Source organism: Cajanus cajan, chromosome 8 (assembly GCF_000230855.2).
Source record: "Cajanus cajan strain Asha chromosome 8, NIPB_CcT2T_4, whole genome shotgun sequence".
In the NCBI taxonomy this organism is placed as follows: Eukaryota; Viridiplantae; Streptophyta; class Magnoliopsida; order Fabales; family Fabaceae; genus Cajanus; species Cajanus cajan.
The window spans coordinates 3,843,104-3,865,394 of NC_138524.1; the positions used below are offsets into that span (position 1 = coordinate 3,843,104).

Here is a 22,291-nt window from a genome sequence, read left to right on the forward strand (position 1 = left end):
CTATTTTTTTCATGTTGAGGAAAGCATCCTGCCTGTGAATTTCATATTTTCGACTGGATAGTGTAATAATTACCATGACCCACTTATTTATGCCTTTTATAATTGTTTAACAACATTCGTATCTCATTTAATGGAAGTACCATACATGTGCGTTATATTTTTTCTGACAGCATCATGTTTGTGATTTGCATTTGAGCTGCAGATCCATATGTGTAACAAACTTGCTAGTAGACACGTTCGGGTTGGCCTTGCTGATCCCACTGATGTTCCCCGCTGTGACATATGCGAAAATGCACCTGGTACTGAAGGGTATTCATATCTTTTTCTGCAAGATAGTGCATTCTAAACTATACCGTAGTTGAATCTTTCTGCCTTGTCACGGAAATTTGTATGTGTAGCTTTCTTTTACTGTGAGATAGATGGTAGTTCGCTGTGTCTACAATGTGATATGATTGTGCATGTTGGTGGTAAAAGAACTCATGAAAGATATCTTGTATTGAGACAGAGAGTTGAGGTATGTTTTAGGCTGCATAGAAGTATTAAGCTTTCTAGCATCTAAATAGATATTTTAAAGTGAATTCCACCTTTTTTGGCCTTTACCTTGACAGTTTCCGGGTGATAAACCTGTGCAAATGGAAGAACTAGGGCTGCAACCACTGGATCAAAATGAATTAAGCAAGGATGAAAATCAGTCACTCAAGCTAAAAACAAGAGATTGTCAGCAGAATCAGAGTGTTTCGCCGGTTCCAAGGCAAGAAAATAATATTGATGGTCATGGAAAAATCGATAAAAAATTAATTGATCTTAATACTAGGCCACTGCGGTTAAATGGACCAGCACCAAACAACCAGGTAATTGTTTTTTCATTTTCCATATTGAGTTGAGTTCTTTGATTAAGGGTATGTTTGGATAAGCTTTTCAATTCTAGGAAAGAAAAACATAAAGAAAAATTGAAATAAGTTTTTCATTAGTTAAAACTAGCTTATGTATGAGTTAAAATTAAAATTTTGGAGAAATTAATGGAAGATAACTTCTACATAAGCTAATTTTAGCTTATAAAAAAACTTATTTTATTTTTTCTTTCTTATTTTTCTTTTCTAAAAATGTTTCAGAAGAAGTTTACCTCAACAGGTCCTAAGGGCTGTTTTGTAATTTGCACGTTATAACCCTTAAATTTAATTGGTTTTCTTAACCGCGCAAAATTTTTGACACTTGATTTAGTTGAATTAACACATAATCTATTTTTTAAGGAACAAGGTATGGAAATTTTAAGAGGCAATCCAATAGAGTCCTTCAAACAAGAGGCTGAGAAGTAATAAAGGTACAACATATAGGGTGGGTTGAGGCTACAGAAATATTATGTTTACTGGATTTTCTTTTACATGGTTGACCTTGTTTCCGTGAATTTTGTTTAGTCTGGTTAAAGTTCGAATTGTTTGGCTGCAGACCAAATGAATGAGGGAAAAATAGTTGCTTTCAAATGGATGAGCTGCATAAACAAGATCACTACTGCTTAGGGTATATAACATAATTGTTGTCTAGTATATATCATGTTTTCTTGAAGTAACTTATGTTCAATGCATCCTTAACATTTTGGCTTTCTTAAACTTAGTCTGACAGCAGGGGAACTGTTAGTTCGATCAAAAACTTGATATTTTATTACATGTCTATATATATATTTAATTAAACCTTCAAATTGTTGAAATATGCTGACTTCAGTTTCAGCACTTTGTTGAAAGGGACGGAATGCTAATGCATTGGTTGAAGTAAGGACTCTTTATGGCTTTTATTTATTTATAAAAATACACAGGGGATGGAGTTGATTAAAGATGGTGTGGGTGGTTGTATTCATTTGTGAAAACTTTGTGATATTTCATTAGAATGATAAAATGATGATAAATAGAATGGTGTAGTATTTGAACCGAGTCTCAAGGTTTAGATTTTACATTATAAAGTGAGACATTGCACTATAGTCTATAGAGGATAAAACGCAAAGTTAAATGATTCACACTAACAACTAAAGACTATTATTGTTGTAACCAAAATTTTGATGGACAAACAATAAAATTTAAATTTGGTTAATAACAGGAATACCTGCCAAAGTTATTTATTATGGGGAAACTATTAGAAAACAACTCCAATTAAAAGTAAATGGTCTTCAAAATCCTAGTGTGGACTCGAGAGTTAGCAACATGTAAGAGAAAATATTAAGCCCCGTGATATTTACTATGGGAGTGTATTGGATTGTAATTTTAATTTTACAAGATTATTTTAGCATGAAGAATTCTTGTAGATTTTAAATTTTTTTGTAGGAATGTAATAAATTTTAAGAGTTTTTTTAAAAAAGATTTTTATATTTAAGATTTTTTAATTGAAAATGTATAAGATTTTGGAATATTTCATGAGATTCCAAAGGATAACATGACTAAAAAAAACAATGCAATTAATGAAAAAGATAACAAAAGTATAAGATTCGAATGAAGAAAAGTATATTTATATAATCTTTTAATAGATAATTGATTATAGTTTCATATTTTTTTAAGTAACATTTCTTTATATATAACTTTTTTATATTGGCATTTTCTAGTTCATGTTGTTATGTTTGAACAATAAACTCAAAAATACTATTCATTAATTGGTAATTGTTATAAAAGAAAGTAAAATAGAGAGAATAAAGAAGACAATATGAGATGGTGTATTATCTTTGAGAGTGGACTAACCTATTTATAAGTACATGTGGTAACGGAACAATTACACAATCAATGGAATAATACATAACAAAAATATAAATGGTAATGATTGATAATGAATATTGACATCCACTAATTAAGCCACTAATTATTATTCATAACACTCCCCCTTGGATGTCCAATATTTAGAATGTGTCTCGTTAAAACCTTGCTAGGAAAAACCCTGTGGGATAAAAACCTAGTGAAGGAAAAGGAGTACATCATTCATAAATATTTATTTCTCCCCTTCATGCATACAATCTTTAAGACGACGGAGTCCAATCTTGTGTATCAACTGTTCAAAAACTTTTCTTGGAAGTGACTTTGTAAAGAGATCTGCTAGGTTGTCACTTGAGCGGACTTGTTGAACATTTATATCATCATTCCTTTGAAGATCATGAGTAAAAAAGAATTTTGGTAGAATATGTTTTGTTCTATCTCCCTTTATGTATCCATCTTTCAATTGTGCAATACATGCAACATTATCTTCATATATAATTGTCGATGTCATTTTTCCAGAAGATAAACCACAAGTTTCCCGTATGTGTTGAATCACAGATCTTAACCAAACACATTCACGACTTGCCTCATGTAATGCTAAAATTTCAGTATGATTAGATGAAGTGGCTGATATGGTTTGTTTTACAGATCGCCATGAAATGGCTGTACCACCACTTGTGAACAAATATCCTGTTTGTGATTTACCATTATGAGGATCCGACAAATAACCTGCGTCTGCATAACCATTTAGTTCTGGTTTGAAAACATTTGAATATAATAATCCCATATCCATTGTACCTCTAAGATAACGAAGTATTTGTTTAACTCCATTCCAATATCTTCGTGTAGGTGAAGAACTATATCTTGCTAACAAATTAACAGCAAATGCTATATCAGATCGTGTATGATTAGCAAGGTACATTAGTGCTCCTATAGCACTAAGATATGGTACTTCAGGACCAAGTATTTCTTCATCCTTTTCTTGGGGTCTAAATGGATCTTTATTAACATCTAAAGATCTTACAACCATGGGAGTGCACAATAGATGTGATTTGTCCATATAAAACCTTTTAAGCACCTTTGTTATATAAGCTTCTTGATGCACAAGAATTCCATTTTCTAAGTATTCAACTTGCAATCCTAGACAAAACTTTGTCCTTCCTAGATCCTTCATTTCAAATTCTTTCTTTAAGCAATCTATTGCTTTTGAAAGCTCTTCAGGAGTTCCAATAATGTTTATGTCATATACATAAACTACAATTATGGCAAATCTATTTTGAGATCTTTTAATAAATATACAGGGACAAATTGGATCATTTTTATATCCTTCTTGTAACAAGTATTCACTTAGTCAATTATACCACATACGACCTGATTGTTTTAGCCCATATAGGGACTTATTTAATTTAATCGAATAATCTTCTCTAGAAATTGCATCATCAGGCAAATTAAATCCTTCTGGGAGTTTCATATAAATGTCAGCATCAAGAGAGCCATATAAATATGCTGTAACTACATCCATTATATGTAAATTAAGTTTTTCATATACAACCAAACTAATTAAATATCGAAAAGTGTTTGCATCCACTACAGGTGAATATGTCTCTTCAAAATCAATACCGGGTCTTTGTGAAAAACCTTGAGCAACTAGTCTTGCTTTGTATCTCACAATTTCACCATTTTCATTTCGTTTTCGCACAAAAACTCATTTGTATCCAATTGGTTTTACACCTTTTGGTGTACATAGTACTGGTCCAAAAACTTTTCGCTTAGTAAGCGAGTCTAATTCTGCCTCAATTGCATCTTTCCATTTTGGCCAATCATTTCTTTGTCGACAATCGTTGATGGATTTTGGTTCTTGATCCTCAATATCATTTATTTCATTTAGCGCTATATTATATGCAAACACGTTATCAATATTGACATTGTTTCGATTATATCGTATTCCATTCATGACATAATTTATTGAGATTTCTTCATTTTCAATAATTTCAGGTACCTGAGTTTCTTCTGGAACTGGAATATGAGTTATGTCAAAGGAATCTTTTTGAGTTTTTACATCCTCAATTTGGTCATTTTGCTCTTTAGCTCCCTTTTTTATTCGAGGATTCTTATCCTTAGAACCAATTGGTCTACCATGCTTCAGGCGTATTTGTGACTCGTTTGTAGTATTAAATTGTCCAACAGGGACTTCGACTCTTATTGGAGCATTAGCCGCTGGTACATATGACTTAGTCACCCTTTTTGGATCTGTGAATACATTTGGTAATTGGTTGGCTAGATTTTGCAAATAAATTATCTTTTGAACTTCTAGTTCACATTGTTTTGTACGAGGATCAATATGAGATAGTGATAATTCATTCTAACTAATATCTTTTTCCAACTATTTTTGTTCTCCCCCTAATGTTGGAAAAATCAACTCATTAAAATGGCAATCGACAAACCTAGTCGTAAATAAATCGCTTGTTAATGGTTCAAGATATTTTATTATAGATGGGGATTTATACCCAACATATATTTCCAACCTTCTTTGAGGACCCATTTTGGTTCTTTGAGGAGGGGCAATTAGAACATATACAACACACCCAAAGATTCTCAAATGAGAAATATTAGGTTGCTCACCAAAAACCAACTGTAAAGCAGAGAATTTGTGATAACTTGTTGGCCTGATGCGAATTAATATTGCGGCATCTAAGATTGCATGCCCCCAAGTTGACATTGGAAGTTTTGATCTCATGAGTAATGGTCTTGCAATTAGTTTTAAACGTTTGATAAATGATTCTGCAAGTCCATTTTGTGTATGAACATGTGCTACCGGATGTTCAATATCAATTCCAATGGATATACAATATTCATTAAAAACATGAGATGTGAATTCACCAGCATTATCCAAACATATTTTCTTAATTGGATAATCAGGAAAATGAGCTCTTAATCAAATTAGTTGAGCTAATAATCTCGCAAACGCCTGGTTGCGAGTTGATAATAAACAAACATGTGACTATCTTGTTGATGCATCAATTAAAACCATAAAATATCTAAATGGTCCACATGGGGGGTGTATTGGTCCACAAATATCACCTTGTATTCGTTCTAAAAATAAGATAGATTCATGCCCAATTTTTGCTGGTGATGGTCTAATTATTAACTTTCCTTGGGAACAAGCGGTACATGAAAAAATATTTGATTGAAGAATCTCCCGGCTCTTCAATAAATGTCCGCATGAATTTTCAATTATTTTTCGCATCATGATAGTCCCAGGATGACCCAATCAATCATGCCAAACCTCAAATTTATTTTGATTTGTAAACTTCTGGTTTACAATAATATTTGTTTCAACTGTATTAACATACGTGCAATACAGTTCATAAAAGAAAGCAAATAATTTTTCCAATACTTCCTTTTTATTCAAGTGGATTTTCGTGATATAAAGATATTCTACATTCCCTTCATTGTTTGTTTTAATATGAAACCCATTTAAACGAATATCCTTGAAACTTAATAAGTTTCTATAAGACTTAGAAGAATATAATGCATTTTTAATATGCAACTTCGTTCCTCCCGGTAACAATATATTAGCTCTTCCAGAGCCTTCAATTATATTTGTAGTACCAGATATGGTACTAACTTTGATTTCTTGCATCACTAAATTTGAAAAGAATTTATTATTCTTGAGAATTGTGTGAGTCGTTGCACTATCAACGAGACATATATCTTCAATATTGATGCTATGGTCAATATCTATTCTTCATAAAATTAAAAAAAATTGTAAATAAACAATATGATTAAAGACAAGAAGATAATAATTTCTGGAAAAAAAATTTAACGATAATTTGTATGTAAAAAAAAATCATAATCCAATAACATCAAAACATAAGAAATACCCAAAATCCAATAAATAAAATATGGAGAAAAAAAAAATATTTCTGAACACTCCCATACCAATAAGGTGATAAATTTTTTTCATTTGGATCAGCAAAGAAATTAGCAATATCCAAGTGAGTAACATCCATATGACCATAATCTGAATCACCGTCTTCTTGAGCAAAATATGTCTCTATCTTTTTCTTCTTATTAATTGATTCTTGGTAAAGTTCAATAAGATGCTTTGGTGTACGACAAGTACGTGACCAGTGACCCTTGGCACCACAGCGATAACATTTGTTTTCCTCGTGTTTGTTACCATGTCCATCCATTTCCTTCTTATTTTTCCCATTATTTTTCACTTCTGGTGTGAAAAATTGGTTTTTACCTCATAACCATGACCACGACCGCCTTTACTACCACGACCACGACCATGACCACGGCCACGATTATTTCCACGGTTGTGACCATAACCTTGACCACTAGTTTCTTTATCATGGGTTGCAACATTCACTTCTGGGAATGAAGTAGAGCCAGTTGGTCGAGCCTAATGATTTTTTAATAAAAACTCATTATTTTGCTCAGCCACAAGGAGGCAGGAAATTAATTCAGCATATTTCTTAAACCCTTTTTCTCGATATTGCTGCTGCAGGAGCACATTCAATGCATGAAAAGTGGAGAATGTTTTTTCCAACATATCTTCATCAGTAATTTTTTCTCCACACAATTTCAATTTAGAAGTAATTCTAAATATTACAGAATTATATTCACTTACAGATTTAAAATCTTGTAACCGTAAATACATCAAATCATAACGAGCTTTTGGGAGAATCACAGTTTTTTGGTGGTCATATCTTTCTTTTAAATTATTCCAAAGAACAAGTGGGTCTTTTATGGTAAGATATTCAGCTTTTAACCCTTCATGAAGGTGATGACGAAGAAAAATCATAGCTTTAGCCTTATCTTGGTTAGATACTTTGTTTTCTTCTGTAATAGAGTCTCCAAGACCCATTGCATCTAAATGTATTTCAGCATCTAATATCCAAGATAAATAATTCTTTCTCGTAATGTCAAGAGCAACAAATTCGAGTTTCGCAATATTTGACATGTTCAATACTATCTTAAAAGAGAGACAAAATTAGGGGGAAAATAATAATAATAAAGGAATCATAAATAGCCATAAATTTATAAATTAATATCGCTTTAATTATGGAAATCAAATCGTCTCTAATTTAATATATATTATCGCACAAAATAAATAGAATATATAGTAAATATATATATATATATATATATATATATATATATATATTGATATGACATAAAAAAATTTATTACAGAATATTTAAATTGATAACATGAACAAAAAATGTGTCATAATAATATTATTATTAGGCAGAATAAATATATTCATCATTCCATATATATTAGGCAAAATAAATGTATGTAATATGTAGAATGTATCGCATCAATAAAACATAAATTTTTCTCACTTCTGGTGAAAAAAAAAAATAATAAAATAATAGAATTTGAACATTCTTCTTTGATAATGTCTTCTAGACATTTCAAAAATGTATGAAGAATTTCTTTATTTCATAGTGTCTTCAGGGCTACTATAATGTCTTCAAGACTACTTTGATTCATAATAATGTATATAATATAAATATTTGATAAAGTTCTTATTATGAAAGATGAATAACTAACCTTAAAATATTTGTCTTGAAAAATATGACTTTCTTGAAGAAAAAAAATATTCACAGCTTTCTCTTGTAATTACAAGACCAATAGATAAAAGACTATCGTGCTGATAACGTGTTATAAAAGAAAGTAAAATAGAGAGAACAAAGAAGACAATATGAGATGGAAAAAAGAATCTGACTGGTATATTATCTTTGAGAGTGGACTAACCTATTTATAAGTAGATGTGGTAACAGAACAATTACACAATAAATGAAATAATACATAACAAAAATATAAATAGTAATGATTGATAATGAATATTGACATCCACTAATTAAGCCACTAATTATTATTTATAACAATAATACTATTTTTCTACTAGTTCAATTAGAATTAAATACAATGTGTAAGTTAGAATTAAATACAATGTTCCAAGTTACTGTTTGAATGATAAAAAAAAAAAAGAGCTTACAAAGGAGTTTATGCAGAATTTTTATTCTCAAGGTTATAGTTGTCAACATTTCGATTTTCAATTTTTTTATTTAATAATGGAGACATTGAACTTGGTTGATAACTTGATATTTTGCACCGGCAATATGATTATAAAAAAATTCCAGTGCCAATTCTAAAATTTTACTATATTTTGTAGTTAAATATTTACACTAATATATAAAGGGAATACATTTTTCGCTAACTATCTTGGTTTTTACTTTTCTTTTACCATTATACCTTTTTAATTTAAAAAATTAAAAAAAAATATTTTTTAATCAAATTTAAGAATTTCAAACTAATAAATTTATACCAATATATAAAAGGATATTATTTTTAATAATTATTTTTTGTTTTTATTTTTATATAGACCATTTTATCATTTATTTACTTGTCAATAACTATTTTTTTTATAAGTAATATCTCATTTTTTATTTTTTTTTTAATTTATTTTTTAAAATATAATGCAAACACGAAGTTCCTTTTTCTTGTTAGTTTAAATAAAGATACCAGGTGATAGTGCAGCTTATGTTTTTCTTATAAAAAAAAGGGTGATGTTGTGGCTCCAGGCCCGAAACCAGGGCCGACCCATGGAGTAGGCTACAAGGGCGATTGCCCATGGTCTATAATTAGGAGCGACCCCAAACAATAAAATAAGTTACAATTGTGTTGTAAAATAATAATATTATTTTTATAACTTAATTAAAAAATTAACTCTTGCCAAATTTTATTTTTTATTCTAATTATAATATATATATTTATTATAAAATACTACTGTATTAGTTCTATTTTCCCCCCTAATTTATTATATTTATAAATTCATATTAAATAAAGTTTTATTTCATTATTACATGTAATGGACTACGTACATATGGTAATATTGTGTAAATTTAAAGTTTTTATTTTTTTCAATAAAATAAAAAACACTAACTAAAATTCGAATTACAAAATAATTTTCTCTTCTGCTATAAATTAAAATATTTAACTTGAATATAGTTAAGCTCTCATTCACTTATTCTCTTAATTATAGACTTATAGTCTCTTATTTCTTTGATTTTCTTAACCGTCCAATAATTTTAATTTAAAAACAACCTTATATTGCAATTTAAGTTATTAATTGTACGTTTAAAATATAAGCTATAAATTTAAAGATATTTATTTATTTATTATGAAATTTAATATTAATATAATTTAAAAAGATAAAAGAACTTAATTATCATGAATTATATTTATAACTATGTACGAAAATATTTATCATCTTATACGATGAACATATTAAAAAACTAGTTAAAGCAAAAAACTAGTATACTAATAAAGAGCAAATAATACATGCAAGATTTAATTTAAAATGATGATATTTTGTCTATAATAAACAATAGAGAAAGAGATGTAACACGTAAAATCAATAACATATAATACACAAAACAACAGATAATTGAATTATGATCTAAAACATAAAGCAACCTAAAACAAAATCACAACCCATAAATCAAGGTTTGTTATACTTCTTTTAGATAATTTTCATAAACATTGATATCTACATCATTTTTATGGATAAATTATGTGCTGGTTTGAATTTCTGTTTCGTAAGCTCCAAATCATGGATTTAGCTAAAGCCTGTATCTGGTAAGCTTTACCAAAACCTTAGTTTTGAGGTTTCAAAACGGAATCCAAACACACTATAACATCAACTCGTTGTTTTAATTTATGCTTCCAAAATTAATACTAGGTCGTACATTCAACTCCTAAATAGTTAGCAAGAGCAACAATGATACAACACAAGTTGGACATTGAAATATGGATGGTACAGAACATGTTATGTATTTATCATATCTGTGTGTGCAAGCTATTCATCATAAATTAAGTGAACTTGTGAAATTCAGCTCAGCTTTTCAGTAATCAAAAATGAAAAATGTAACACAATCATTATTCTCTGACTGAATTTTATAAATGACTAGCCATGCTTGCTGAATCTTGTACGGTTGAGTAAACTCTTCTAATCCTTTGATCTAGTCTTAGACATCTAGTTGATTTTTATTGAAAAGAAAAAAATTTCCTTGTTTTATTTTTCTCCAAATTCAGAGCTTCATCATGATAACAGAAGAATAGCTTGGTTCTGTCAACTTGTTTCACTCGTCGTGCTCAAATCTTCTCCTTCATGCTGTGGCAGCCATAGAGGATGTCTCAAACTTCATTTTTCCCTCACAATCATTCTTTTGCTTCACTCTTTGTTATTATGTAATTTCATGTAGGTCTCATGCATTGACATGCATGATTTAATAGAACTCATAAATTTTACCCAATAGTATTATCTCTTAGCTGTTAAAAAAGTGTGGCATATAATATTTAAAAAGTAATGTTACTAACGTTACTTGGCAATATAGATTGTTCTAAATCTAATGTTACGAGCCACGATAGAACCTACAAGAGCTTTCTCAACAATACCAAGCTCACCCCGGCAAATACTGTCATGAATCATGCTGCTATTTTCCTTTCACAGATCATCCAAAAGGACCATTCGGTGACGAGTTTTTTTTTTTTTTTTTTTTCACACATTTTTCATCAATTACCGAGATTCAGTTCAACCAGTTTGTTAAATATATTGAAACATATTCAAGTACACGATTCCTCATAGCAAAAGGTTTATTAAGTTGTAAAGGTGCATGTAACCATAAACAAAAAGTCTCCAAGACTATAAAACATTACATTTTAGACAAATTAGTCTTTTCTTCCACTTGATCCTCCGCCAACACCTACTGTAACTGCTGGTGTTGCTGCCTAACATGTATCATATTCACTACAAACATCATCTTAATAGGAGTATCCTTTGACAAACAACTCCTTCTTGGCTTCCTCAGACTCACCCTCACCAGTGTACTTCCCAAGCTGAGCAAGGGAGTTGGACTTGGCACGGAAAAGGAGTGCATCTTGCGCCGCCTTCACGTTCTCTGGACGGCCTCCCCATGTCTTCAAGGCAGTGTTCTGGAGTGCTCTGGCATATGAGAACGACACGTGCCATGGGTTCGGAGATTGGTTCATGGCATTCAAATTGAGGGTTGCTTCAACCTCAGATTGTCCACCAGACAAAAACTGCATAACACAACTTTGGTTAGCACATGAAGGGAAGTTATCAAGTTAGTAATGCAAACAATGATGCATTTGGAGGTGTCACTTACCATGATTCCAGGGACAGCAGGAGGAATTCTCCTGTGAAGGAGCTTGAGGGTGTAATCAGCAACCTTCTGAGGACTGGCCTTGTCCTTGGACTCAGCTCCAGGTGTAACCATGCTAGGCTTAAGGAGAATACCCTCAAAAAGGACATTGTTCTCAGCAAGGTAGAAGAAAACCTCTGCCCACACCTTTTGGGCTACTTCAAAAGTCCTATCAATAACATGCTCCCCATCAAGCAAGATCTCTGGCTCCACAATTGGGACCAACCCATTGTCCTAAAACATTGAATGGAAACATTCTAGCCCTTCAGAAATGTAAAGAAAAAAGTATCCTATCTCACATTTATAAATAGAATAACTGTAACATAAAATGTAAAAAAATACTTTACAATGTTAGTGCATCACTATTAAATCTAAAAAAGAAAATAGGTAATGCACTGACTGAACAAATTAGTTTTACACTATTATCTAATCACAAATCACTATTTATGATAAGTTGTTGACTTTTATAATAAGTAAAAAATTGTACCAATGATAATATATGATTAAAGCTATTTTATACTGTCAATGCATGACCATTAAACTCAAATGAAAGTACTAATAATCTAATATAACTTGAGTGGTTTTTCTCACCTGAGCAATTGCAGCATAGCGAGCCAGACCCCAGGCTGCTTCCTTAACTGCTAGAGCAGAGGGACCATTGGGGATGCTCACAACAGTACGCCTAATGTGGAATTATGGATTTATATGATGAAAAAATGAGCATGACATGCAGCACAAAAAAAGGAGGCCACGATATTATGAATGATTTTGCTGCCACAACAAAGGGAGAACACTCACCATTTGGCGAAACGGGCACCCTGCTGGTAGTATGCAGCTGAGCGTGAGGCAAGACCATCCAAACCTTGGCACCATGACTCGTCATTGGAACCAGCCAGGGGAACCAAACCCTGTAGTTATCAGCACATAAACCATGTCTTAGTTTAGTACTTAGTACATAGTTTAGCTTCAAAATTTTCACTATCACAAACTACAGAAAAGCCAATCTCCGGTATGTTATAACTAACTAATGTTTATGCGAGGCATCAAACATCTTTCTATTCAGGCACTCCAACAAATATCTGAATGATGGTATAGTTAAACACAAGTACATAACATATTGGCATCAACACATGTGCTTATTCTTTTCATTATTACTTCAGGCGTGGCACAAACTAAAATGGCATTTAACTACATAGAAAAGGAAGGATAGGGTGATTCCAAATGACTTACCTTGTCAACTTTGATACCAGGAACAATGTTTTGCTCAAGAAGCACATCAACGATCTTCCTTCCATCAATTGTGGATTGGTAGAGAGTTTCCTCAAAGAGAATGGCACCAGAGATGTACTGACCAAGGCCGGGAACTGTCACAAGGAGGGTACGGTATGCCTGGCGGTTAGCTTCAGTGTTCTCTAGCCCAATTGAAGCCAAACGCTTCCCACAGGTAGCATTTGACTCATCCATGGCCAAAATACCCCTCCCTGGTGAAGCCACAGTTTTCTGTTTCCACACAGCAAAATATTATTGCATCAACAATGTGAAAAACTTTACTTGGCGGTCAACAAGGACAGCTGCAAAGATTTAGCTTCTAAAGTAAAGAGAATATACTTAAGAAAACAAAGTGCAGTTGTAATCTTTAATAAGAAAATTTTTCATAAACACTACACTTTTGCATGTACTTAATCATAATCTCAAGTGTGACAGTCATAACTACACTTTATCCTCTAAATTCAAACAAAGCTAGTTGGAAAGCTAGAAATCAGCATTACTAAGTAGAAGATGGATTATGGGTATGAAATTGTGAATATTTCAACTTAAACTTATTTGTATACAAGTTTAGAAGTGCTTCTGGGACCTTTTTATTAAAAATAAAGAGTTATTTCTGATTAAGAAGTTCTTAAAAGCATTTTTAAGCTTTAATCGAAACATATTGAATCTAGTTAAGAAATGTTTTAGTATTTTCATTCAGTTGAGATAAATTTCTTCATAAACATCTATAGGAGGATAAAATAAGAAAATTAAATGCAATGAGCTTCCATGGAAGCTAAAATGAACTTATGCATCTTAACTTTCAAAGTAACTAAATGAAAAAATCTCATAAAAGTTACGTGCATAAGAGCCATCAGAGATTTGTTTACTATCATACCGCGGTCTTAACAAGCTCATCAGCATAGGAGCCAGCTCTGACGGTGAGGGCTGATGGGGTGGAGTTGCATCTTACAACTGCTGAAGAAGGTTGGCGAAGGGTTTGTCCCTTCACCCACTCAGACTTGTCAAGAACAAGTGAAGACTTGAGCAAAGATGCTGATGCAGAGGCCATTGTTCACTGCAGGTGTTAGCACTGCAACAATCTTATCTCCTACAGCAACCTTTGTATGCCCCTCTATACCACACATGCACCACTCTCACTGCATTTATAGTTCTCAAGTGATGTCTCGTTTGAGGCTGTTGTGAGCTAACCTATCCTCACTTGACATGTGGACGATAACTTCTGCTTCCTTCTCATTCTGAGTTTCCATTTCGTGGTTCAAATGGATGGTTTTTTTCTCACCTCGTAAAAATTACTCGGAAAAAAGAAAATAATACCGAGATATTTTTTCCCCCTTGTGTTAATAGCCGTGACAAATGTATTTCATGCATCAAAAAGGGTACCAATTATTGTTGTTTGCAACTGAAACAATCAAACAAGTATGAGGTTATTATTTACCTTTGTGAACAACTGTTTTGTCTCTTTATCATTGATTTATGGTCTAGGTTTGATGATAGGATGTTGTGAGATTGAGGTAAGGATTTCTCCAGATCATGCCTTGTCAATGGGCTTCTTGTAATTATGCCTTCTTCCCTGCCCCACATTGAAAGTCTATGATATTTTAGTAAGCTAATTAACATATACATACTATAGTGGAGTGTCACGCTCCTGTGATAAGCATGGCAGAAATTAAATTATATTTCATACTCTATTGTCAAATATTGGAGTAGAAGATGCTGATTTGTAATTGTTGATACCAAAAATCCTGAGGTATGACATGTTATTGAAGACAACAACATGGGTAGAATCCGTAATATGTTCTCCCTGTACCATAGCTATAACGATATGAATAACATGTAAGTTGGTACCAGAAACGCAGGTGGTTGGTTTGGAAAGTTAGGTGAAATTGATGTCCAAAGGGGACGGTGAATGCACTTGGGAAACTATTTGGTACCTAGACTTTAATCCTACCTTGTTATGCATACACACATCTAATTAAGTGATACCTTTTAAAAGAAAGAATTATCATACTCTAATGAACCTTTTGTGGTAATTAATTAGTAGTCTTACAATTTTTTTATATATAGAAAAGTTTAGGTTAGAAAAAAAACTTATCTTTTGAAAGCTTGTAGTAAAATTTATTTACTTAGCGTATGTAATAGGAAAAAAAATCTTATAATTGAAAATATGTTACCAACAAATATTCTCTTAAATTTTTTTTATTATTATAATTTTGGAAAAATAAATGATACTCCTCATAGAAAATAGAGAGAGTATTGTTAGACTTGGTCATGCAAAGAAAAAACTCATGGAAACAAGTGTTATTAGTTACATTTTCACCATTAGTATTACAACTATTAGTTGAACGTTACAAATATAAAAGATTGTTGTTTTATCCATTAAAGAGACTGAGTACGTAATAATAACAAAAATTAATAAAGAATTGTTATGGCTTCAAGGATTATTAATAGTTGGGATTCATCCAAGAGAAGAGTGTTTTACACAGTGATAGTTAGAGTGTGGTACATCTGATAAAGAATTCAACATCTTATTCTAGAACAAACCACATTGGTCTCCATTATCACTTCATCAGATCATTGTTTGAGGATGGGGTGTTAACATTGAGAAAAGCTCTAGGAAGTAAGAACTCAGCTAGCATGTTGACAAAGGTAATAACCATTAACAAACTGAAGTTATGTTCACAATATGACTTGCTAGAATAACAAACAAGATAAGATTGTTGTATTAAATGAGATGTGAAGACAAATTGAAACCAAGCTTCAAGTGAAAGATTGTTAGACTTGATCATGTAAAGAAAAAACTCATGGAAGCACACATTCCTTTGTTAAAGAAAAATAAGAAAATCAATAAAATTAAAGGAATGCATAAAAATAGGAAAACAAAATGAGAGAAATATAAACTTTGCATGCATATATAAATAACACTATGTTATAATTATGTAAAGTAATTCCAACTTTGAAAAAGGAAAAAAAGTGTTTAAAAAGTAATTTATTTTATGGATGTATTTAGGTTGTGAATTGAATGTTTATAAATACTGTTTTTATTTTTTTTCCTTTTCAATAATATATCTACAACAATCTGCAAACATAAACACAATCAGTTGAACTCCGTTATCAATTTTTGTGTATTATTATTCTTTATTTATTTTATTTCTCACAAATATAATTATAATAAATTTTGTATAATTTCTTAACAAGTACACTTATTTCTAATTATACTAATGCAACTCAAAAGTGACATATTGCTGTATACGTGGAAAAGGTGAATTTTACTTAATCCTAGCTTGTAACTCCACTTATCAACTAATATTTTCATTGCATCAGTTTTTCCACAACTTGCATAATAGTTTTAAAAAAATAAACTCCCTTTCAGGCTTTACGTTGGCATTTGTGAATTTTCTCCTCTCAAAATGTTAAGAGTGGCAAGTGGATAAAGAAGTTTTACATTGGATAAGAACAAACAAATTAAGCATCATATAAGTAAGAACTCACCCGGATCTGCTCACCTATGTTGTGTTCTAACTTCTAATAGCTCAAATTATGATTATGATATTGTACAGATGTGTTGTGTGTCATTGTCATTGGCAGACCAAATCCCAAAAAGCAACCTCTTTAAAATGAAAACATTATTTAGTTCATGCTTTGCCTAATGCCTATATCAGGTATTGGCTCAAAGCTTAATCTGTCTATGATTATGGCTTGGTTATTGTGAATTAACAGTTTTGAGAACCCATTAATAAAACTCAAAAATATTTTTCTATTTGACACCGGTAGCAAGGAGCATTTACTTTTGACAAAATTTTAATACACAAAAGGTGGAGTTTAGGGATGGCAATCAGAGATCCCTGGGAGTGAGTAGTAAGATACTTATCGTGTGGATATTCATTTAGCTGGTATTCACAAATTTTATAAATATTTACAAGTATCATGGATATTTATGAATTATTTTAAAAATTAAAAAAATATTATAAATAACTTTAAGCTTATATTTGATATTAAATATATTTAAATATTAAAGATAAATAATTGATATTAATTTTTAAACTTGTAATTAATGATAATCTTTTAAAATATTTAAAATAATATAAAATATATAAGATAAAAATATGAATATACAATTAATATTATTAATAGGTACATGTGAATATGTATACTACCTATCTACTTCTATCCTATTTATATGGATATTTTTGCCATCCCTTGTGAATTTCCCCTCATATCTGATTTTCATTTTCCGTGGGAACCTTATTCCATTCTTTGTTTACATATATGCCCAAATACTTACCTGCGGAAAGGAAGGGAATCATTGATGTTACTAAGCATAAATATTCAAATGCTGCAAAGTCTTTTCAATTCATGCTCTGGTCCAGGCAAATAATATTTATAAAAACAAATCTTTGTATCAGACAGTCAAAAGTGGCTGGATAATCAGTACGAAGAATTTAGTCAGAGGGTACTTCTTTAAGCTTGTTAAATTCTATTTAGCTTTTTATGTTCTTTAATTTCTTAACAGTGACACGTTAATCTTTTCCCTCATTGAATTTATGATAATACATCTATGATATGCGTATCAAATTAAATTGATAGAATAACACCTGCTCTTGCTAGAATTTTGCATCCACTAAGTGGGATATTAAGCACCCTCTGCGGCACAAGTCGTTTAGGTGAAAAACATACCTATCACCTATAATATAAACGGCAAACTGGATCTAAGAACAGTTGAAAGAAAAAATTAATTAGGGTCATCTATTAATCTTGATGCATTCACATTGTTCTAGAGGAGACTAGGGTCATCTATTACTTCATTAATTTGTTTCATTTTGCTTTTCAAATGATAATCACTCCCAATGTCTGCATAAATCTTGATGTCATCCATTTGGAGAAATGAAAAAAGAGTCAAAATTGAACTTACAATTCTTACAAGGCACTGCATCTATAACTTACTTTACACTAATATCAGAACTACCGTTTTTCACATTTCTTTTCCTGTACTTCCATAACCCATCCTTCTTTCTTTTCGGTTTCACAACACCCATCTTATTTCTAACTACACCAATCAGGGATCTCCTATCCTTCCTGTTTTTGATTGCAGCTTTCATATCCAGAATCGCTCGAAGCTTCTGGTAAGAATTGACATCCATCACCTTCCCACTCTCAACCATCTCCTGGTGGTAAAAAAATGCCTGCCTAAAATCTCGAACACGAAGAAAGGCATATATCATGGTTGAATAAGTTACAGAATCTGGCTTTAAGTTATGAGCTACCATCTCTTCCAACAACTCTGGCAGCTTTGAGTGTCGCCCTCCTCGGGCGTATGCATTCATCAGCATATTGTATGTCATCACTGTTGGGTGCAATCCAACATTCCCAAATTCAGATATTACATCTCTTGCTTCCTTGTAGTGACCATGTTTAGCAAAACCATCGACAAGAGTGTTGAATGTCACACGTGTTCCTTCAACTTTCTCCCTCCTCATCAACTTCCATATTTTCGTCATTGTTTGGGTGTCACCAGCACGTCTAAATGCATCAAGTAAAGCAGTGTAGGTTTCTATGGAAGGTTTAACACCTTCCCTTTGCATGTTTTCAAATGCCACATAAGCTTTCTCATGCCAGCCACTAACTGAATATGCATGGATCAGAGCTGTATAAGAATGTGAAGTGGGTTTAATACCTTCTTTTTTCATCTTCAAGAACGCATCTGCAGCCATATCACTCATCTTTTTCTGCTTCCCATATGCACTGATAAGACAAGTATATGATTTGGCATTTGGCTTCAAGCCAACATCCTGCATTTCATCCATCAGCTTCTCAACAATCTCAGGTTGCATTTTTCTGCTGTACGCATACATTAGAATGTTAAAGGTAGCTTCAGTTGGCCTAATCCCTTTAGCTTTCATCTCAACAAAAAGGCCTTCAGCCTCTTCTACACGGTTGGATTTACAATATGCATCCATCAGGGTATTGTACACAATTGCATTTGAAGAAACACCTTTCTTCTCCATTTCAGATAGGATGATGAGAGCCTCACTCATCAAACCCTCAACACAAAATGACTTTATTAATGCCCCTAGGACTTCTTCACCCCATTTGACTCCTTTTCCATTCATTTTCTCAAAAAATTGCCATGCATCTTTTGCACTATGGCCAAGTTTTCTCATAACAATAACCATGATAGAACACGTCACATGATCTGGAAGAACATTATCAGCTTCCATTGACTCATACACCTTCCAAGCATCTTCATACCTAAAACAATCGGGTAAACTTCAACAATAAACTCTCACAATATGTGGTATTTTAGAGAGGGGGGAATGCAGCGCTAAACAATTTAAGAACATTTGTCAGAGTAAGGAGAGATAAAAACAACAATTTTTTACATTGATTTCTGTACAAAAATTTAATATCTTTATTATAAATAATATTTAGTTTTGCAGTTTTAAGTTTGGAAGCATCACAGGGAAGTGGGTGCTAAACTACTAATACAGCTGCATAATTTGAAATATCTTAATTCTCTGACAAGTAGCCGATGAAGTTTCATAGACTTTATAGTTGTTCATAGGCTTCTTAATAACAAACTAACCAAGAAACCTAGAGAAAAAAAAAAGCCTAACAGGTAAAAGAAAGGACTTCCATCTGCCATAAAGGAAAAACTGAATTGGTATGTTATGACTAATGTTTTGCTTCAATCCCTGGAAAGGCAGGACTAACCAATATCTAGCTACATGATCAACATGGTGAAGTATATTTTATCTAAAAATATATATATAATATATTTCCACTACCGGGCATCTGCAATAAAAGTAGAGAAACATTTTAAAAAATAAAGACAGTACTAGTGTAGAAGCACCTTTGAAGAATAATATACAGTAACAACAGTTTTCCAACTCTATTAATAATATATATAATGAAACCAAAGTAGAGCCCATAAAGAGAACTTCCAAAGAATATGTACAAATAGTACAAGCACCTGAAATTCATGCCCAAACTGATGTACTAGCATTAGTGTAGTTAATCTTCATGTCAAAATATTGTCTGGTTAATGTCATCATCGATCAGAATTCTAGGTAAAAGTTGATGCAACATGTCATTTCCAGTATTGAGACATAATTAAGAATGGACATTTTTGCTACCACCGCTTGGATAACAAGCCTGTAGCACATTGTTGGTTTCTTTACATTTCATGATGATCAGAATAATTATAACAGTAAAACAAATGAACTAAAATACAAGTCAATGAATTAAACATGTAACATTCTATCTAAGCAAAAGCAACAAGCTATTTGACTAGCATTTGCATTCTGTGACAAAACAAGCAAAGCCATGATTTTGCAAGAATATTTCACCTGCCACTAGAAAGAAGACCCGAAATGGCGGCATTGTAAACATGAGCATCTCTGAACTCCTTGGTGGAAGGCAAGTTTGTGAACAAAACCATCAACTTATCACCCATCCTTGCCTTCCCCAACAAAGGAAACAAGACAGTACAAGCCCGAGGTGTAACAAGCGAGGGATCCTGCAACCTCATCCACTGAAAGAAATACAAACAACACACCAGAAGGTGCTCCTCCCCAAGTACTCTCAAAACCTCCCAACACTCTTCCTCACTAACCCTTCCTTCATACTCATTCAAAACCTCCTCTAAAGTCAAATTCTGCTGCAAGTTCCTTGCAAGATGAACAATTTCCCCCACAATGCCCTCAGGCAAACCTTTCTTCTCACACACCGTTTCTTCCTTGTCCTCAACCAACAAGGACCCTTCCTCCAAACCCGTTTCAGGTTCTTCTTCAACAAGGTCAGAAGCAAGGTGCCATGAGATGCGACGGTTCTTCTGAAGGGACAATTTTCCTTCTTTTCCAGGGTCTTGGGAGGAAACCCTTGTGCGAGTTTTGAAGAATTTGTAGATTGGATCATCTGGGTCATGTGCTTCTTCTTCTTTTTCTTCTTCTTCTACTGTTTCTATGAACTTTTGTTCATGTTTTTCTGGTTCTGGTTCTGGTTCTGGTTCTGGTTGTTGGAGATATGGGAGGAAAATGGCGGTTGGTGTGTTAGATGGTGATGCACATAGACATAGGGTTTTGGAGAGTGATGATGAGGTTGAGATTTTGGAGTGAAAGAGAAAGAAAGGTTTCGAAAGAGTGTGAGAAGTGGAAGAATAAGGAGGGAGTGTGGAGTGTGTGAGGTTCAGAGTCATGGTTAGCTCTGCAAATTCAAAGGTTATCTTGTCTGTTACATTTGCTATGTTCATCATGTCTTGTGTTGTGTCACTCAAACCAATACAAATAGGATTGTGTAAATCTGGGGGAACCTGGGTAAATTGATTTGGTCTTGGAGTAGTCTTAGACAGGTATGTTTATGGAAACATGTATTTTGAAAGTTTATCAGATTAATTAATATTTTTTTATAAATTATAAAATAAGAATTATTTGCCTTAGCCTTGGTTATAACTAATAAACCCATTCAAATTTAGATAGAATTGAATTTATTTAATTTGATATTTGATTTTAAATATTTAAATTGAAATTATGTAAAGGTTTGCAAATATGAAAATGACTTTCTTGATCAAGTTAAATTCTTATTGTAATGATTCTAAAACAAAAAAGGACAAAAATTAAAAATCAAATTGCTTTCTTTAAAAAGTAAAATGTGGAGAATTTTGTTTAGTATTTTGTGGACATGACACTTAAGGGTGGTAAAATAGGTTAATTCGACCTATTAATGATCTGTCAAAAATAGGCCGGACTAACACGGCTCGTCATTGTTGAAAATGTTAGTTTGTCCCGTCTAAATGTGGGTTGGCAGACTGACAGACCAGTCCGTATTACATTAAAAAATAAAAAAAAAATTAAAAAAAAATTATTGACTGATTGACAGGATGGACTTGACAAGTTAGAATGATGGGTTCAACTCGCCAATTTTTTACAGGCCGGCTCGTGAACCACAATCCATTTTGCCACCCCTAATAACACTTGTCAAAGTTTCCATATAAGTTATATAGTATTTGAATTTAAATTCATGAATTTGTGTATATAGTATAAATGGTAGTCA

The 22,291-nt window shown here is 32.2% G+C and overlaps 3 protein-coding genes across 7 annotated transcripts in view; 1 reads left to right on the plus strand and 2 right to left on the minus strand.

Moving 5' to 3' along the window:
* The window catches only part of LOC109794379 (B-box zinc finger protein 18), a 6,349-nt gene extending 1,277 nt beyond the window's left edge, over nt 1-5,072 (plus strand). Inside the window, exons 2-6 of one of the 5 annotated variants that reach the window (XR_014428599.1) lie at nt 203-299; nt 399-514; nt 609-851; nt 1,447-1,518; nt 4,725-5,072. Coding sequence is in view for 4 of the 5 variants with exons in the window: in XM_083062414.1 (XP_082918540.1) it covers nt 203-309; nt 399-514; nt 609-851; nt 1,251-1,316 (532 nt within the window). In the remaining variant the exon portion in view is untranslated. Of the gene's footprint in view, nt 1-202; nt 310-398; nt 515-608; nt 852-1,250; nt 1,336-1,446; nt 1,771-4,724 lie in introns of those variants that run through there. The other 4 variants (XM_020353825.3, XM_020353824.3, XM_083062414.1 and 1 more) reach the window with 4 other exon arrangements.
* A 6,265-nt stretch (nt 5,073-11,337) lies between these two features.
* On the minus strand, nt 11,338-14,374 carry LOC109798517 (fructose-bisphosphate aldolase 1, chloroplastic). Its single transcript, XM_020358836.3, has 6 exons — nt 14,121-14,374; nt 13,205-13,474; nt 12,773-12,882; nt 12,566-12,656; nt 11,939-12,208; nt 11,338-11,852 (listed from the first exon to the last, which is right to left on the minus strand). Exons 1-6 carry the CDS (start codon nt 14,292-14,294, stop codon nt 11,574-11,576), a joined length of 1,194 nt encoding a protein of 397 aa, XP_020214425.1. The 5' UTR covers nt 14,295-14,374; the 3' UTR covers nt 11,338-11,573.
* A 3,719-nt stretch (nt 14,375-18,093) lies between these two features.
* Nucleotides 18,094-21,557, minus strand: EMB1006 (Pentatricopeptide repeat (PPR) superfamily protein). Its single transcript, XM_020359672.3, has 2 exons — nt 20,590-21,557; nt 18,094-19,492 (listed from the first exon to the last, which is right to left on the minus strand). The coding sequence occupies exons 1-2, from the start codon at nt 21,492-21,494 to the stop codon at nt 18,184-18,186; spliced, it is 2,214 nt and encodes a 737-aa protein (XP_020215261.2). The 5' UTR covers nt 21,495-21,557; the 3' UTR covers nt 18,094-18,183.
* Nucleotides 21,558-22,291: the final 734 nt, after the last annotated feature.